Source organism: Poecilia latipinna, unplaced genomic scaffold, assembly GCF_001443285.1.
Source record: "Poecilia latipinna isolate Pla-1442-1.1 unplaced genomic scaffold, P_latipinna-1.0 Scaffold533, whole genome shotgun sequence".
Lineage (NCBI taxonomy): Eukaryota > Metazoa > Chordata > Actinopteri > Cyprinodontiformes > Poeciliidae > Poecilia > Poecilia latipinna.
In genome coordinates, this window is record NW_015113149.1 from 314,638 (window position 1) to 317,390 (window position 2,753).

The window sequence follows — 2,753 nt, forward strand, 5'->3', positions numbered from 1 at the left end:
TCATGTGCATGACAGGTGTTATGTCATGTTTATGACGGTGTCATGTCAGTCTTATTCACCCCCCTTCAAATAAAGTGTTACGAAAACTTGCAAAGCCTATTGACTTGATAAGTTCAATATCTTTAAAAAGCAAGACAATAAGTCTAACTGCATTTTACTGAAGTACTTTCAGATTTGTAGGTCTACCATCATTAGATAAGGATGGCAAGTGAAGCTGCTGCAGTTGTCCTGAATTTTAAGCATTAGTGGTTATTCCTTCATAAAATGGCGGAAATAAAGGAAAGGGATTTTCAAAGCCAATGATAAGAAAAAAAACACATCAAAAAAGTTATTTCTGGTATTTTCAGTATCAAACTCAATGCAAGTATACCACAATATGGAATAAAGTAGTAAAAAGAAAAATGAGCGGCAACTATTTCAACATGTAAACTCAACATGTCTCAAGAAACTGACAAGTACATCTTAACTCTGTTTTTCACAACTGTATTTATCTTGCATTAGATTATGGTAAGTTATAGTTTTTTAGGTTCTGGCTGATTGGAATTTGAACTTAATTTTTCATCTTTTGGTCTAATCAATTTTCTGTTAGTTATATATTATCTCAAACAGAGGCGCAAAAAGTGAGTATGCGGCGCATGCAACGCATAGGGGAGCAGCACCAGAGGGGGCGCCAAAACCCCATCTGGAGGGGATGGCGCGCCGATTATNTTTTNCCATACACTTCAGCGCGCCTTACGCTCCTTCACCTCACGCACATAACGAGGTAAATCTAGCGCAAGTTGCACACTTAACGTATCCTCGCTTTGGGGGAAGGTGGGGGGAGGGTGGCGCCGATTTATGTTTTCGCATCCACATGAATAATGTGCAGTTGTGGCACTGATCTCACGACAACTTTCCATTAATGTGACCTGGAACAGCAAACAGTTTCTTTCCTGAAATCAAACATTAAATAAAGTCCCTTTCACTTTCCCACCACCATCATTCTGAACATTCTGAACATTCCATGGTTCCTTCTTTCTATCAGCTTTGTGATCGGAATGAACTTTGTGTAGCAAAAAGCAAGAGCTGACAAGTCAAGTATCTGTCGATCAGACGGGAAATGGGGGAAAACTAGGTTTGGCTTATGGAGTGACGCATTTATTTTCTGTAGAAAGACTGAAACGCTAGAGACTCCCTGCTGTTCAGAGCTGAAATGGAACAACCAAGATGTCAAACGGACTCTAGGAAGTTCTCCTGTTCCATCTGTTTGGATCTACTGAAGGATCCGGTGACTATTCCCTGTGGACACAGTTACTGTATGAACTGTATTAAATGCCACTGGGATGAAGAAGAGCAGAGGAGAATCCCCAGCTGCCCTCAGTGCAGGAAAGAGTTCATACCGAAGCCTGGTCTGGAGAAAAGCATCATGTTAGCTGAGTTGGTGGAGGAGCTGAAGAAGACTGGACTCCAAGCTGCTCCTGCTGATCACTGCTATGCTGGACCTGAAGATGTGGCCTGTGATGTCTGCACTGGGAGGAAGAGAAAAGCTGTCAAGTCCTGTTTATCCTGTTCAGCTTCTTATTGTCAGGATCACCTCCAACCTCATTATGATGTCCCTGAATTGAAGAAACACAAACTGGTGGATCCCTCCAAGAACCTCAAGGAGAACATCTGCTCTCGTCATGATGAGGTGATGAAGATCTTCTGTCGTACTGATCAGCAGTGTATCTGTTATCTCTGCACTATGGATGAACATAAAGGCCATGAAACAGTCCCAGCTGCAGCAGAAAGAGATGAGAAGCAGAAGAAGCTCCAGAAGTGTCAACAACAAATCCATCAGAGAATCCAGGACCGAGAGAAAGATGTGAAGCTGCTTCAACAGGAGGTGGAGGTCATCAATCGCTCTGCTGATAAAACAGTGGAGGACAGTGAGAAGATCTTCACTGAGCTGATCCGTCTCCTCCAGAAAAGAAGCTCTGATGTGAAGCAGCAGATCAGATCCCAGCAGGAAACTGAAGTGAGTCGAGTCAAAGATGTTCAGGAGAAGCTGGAGCAGGAGATCACTGAGCTGAAGAGGAAAGACGCTGAGCTGGAGCAGCTCTCAATCACAGAGGATCACAACCAGTTTCTCCTCAACTACCCCTCACTGCCAGCACTCAGGGAGTCGACACACTCATCCAGGGTCAAGATCCGTCCTCTGAGACACTTTGAGGACGTGACAGCAGCTGTGTCAGAGCTCAGAGACAAACTACAGGACGTCCTGAGAGACTCATGGACAAACATCTCAGTGAAGGTCACTGAGGTGGATGTTCTTCTGTCAGAACCAGAACCAGAACCAAACAGCAGAGCTGAATTCTTAAAATACTCTCGAGAAATCACTCTGGATCCAAATACAGCAAACAGGAAGCTGTTATTATCTGAGGGGAGCAGAAAAGTATCAGGACCTAAAGAGGAAGATGAAGAGTCGGAAGATGAAGAGTCGGAAGATGAAGAGTCGGAAGATGAAGAGACGGAAGATGAAGAGTCGGAAGATGAAGAGTCGGAAGATGAACTTTATCCTGGTCATCCAGACAGATTCACTCATCATCCTCAGGTCCTGAGCAGAGAGAGTCTGATTGGACGTTGTTACTGGGAGGTGGAGAGGGGAGGAGGAGCAGTTCTTGTAGCAGTTTCATACAAGAGCAACAGAAAAAGATGGTCAGAAGAATGTCAATTTGGATCCAATGACAAATCTTGGTCATTATGCTGTGGGAGGAAAAGTTACACTTTTCATC

The 2,753-nt window shown here is 43.9% G+C and overlaps 1 protein-coding gene across 1 annotated transcript; it reads left to right on the plus strand.

Moving 5' to 3' along the window:
• Positions 1-1,156: 1,156 nt before the first annotated feature.
• LOC106952652 (tripartite motif-containing protein 16-like) lies at positions 1,157-2,676 on the plus strand (the record flags this gene model as incomplete). Its single annotated transcript, XM_015040892.1, has 1 exon — positions 1,157-2,676. A coding segment is annotated over exon 1 (1,484 nt), but the record flags the coding sequence as incomplete, so codon positions are not given.
• Positions 2,677-2,753: the final 77 nt, after the last annotated feature.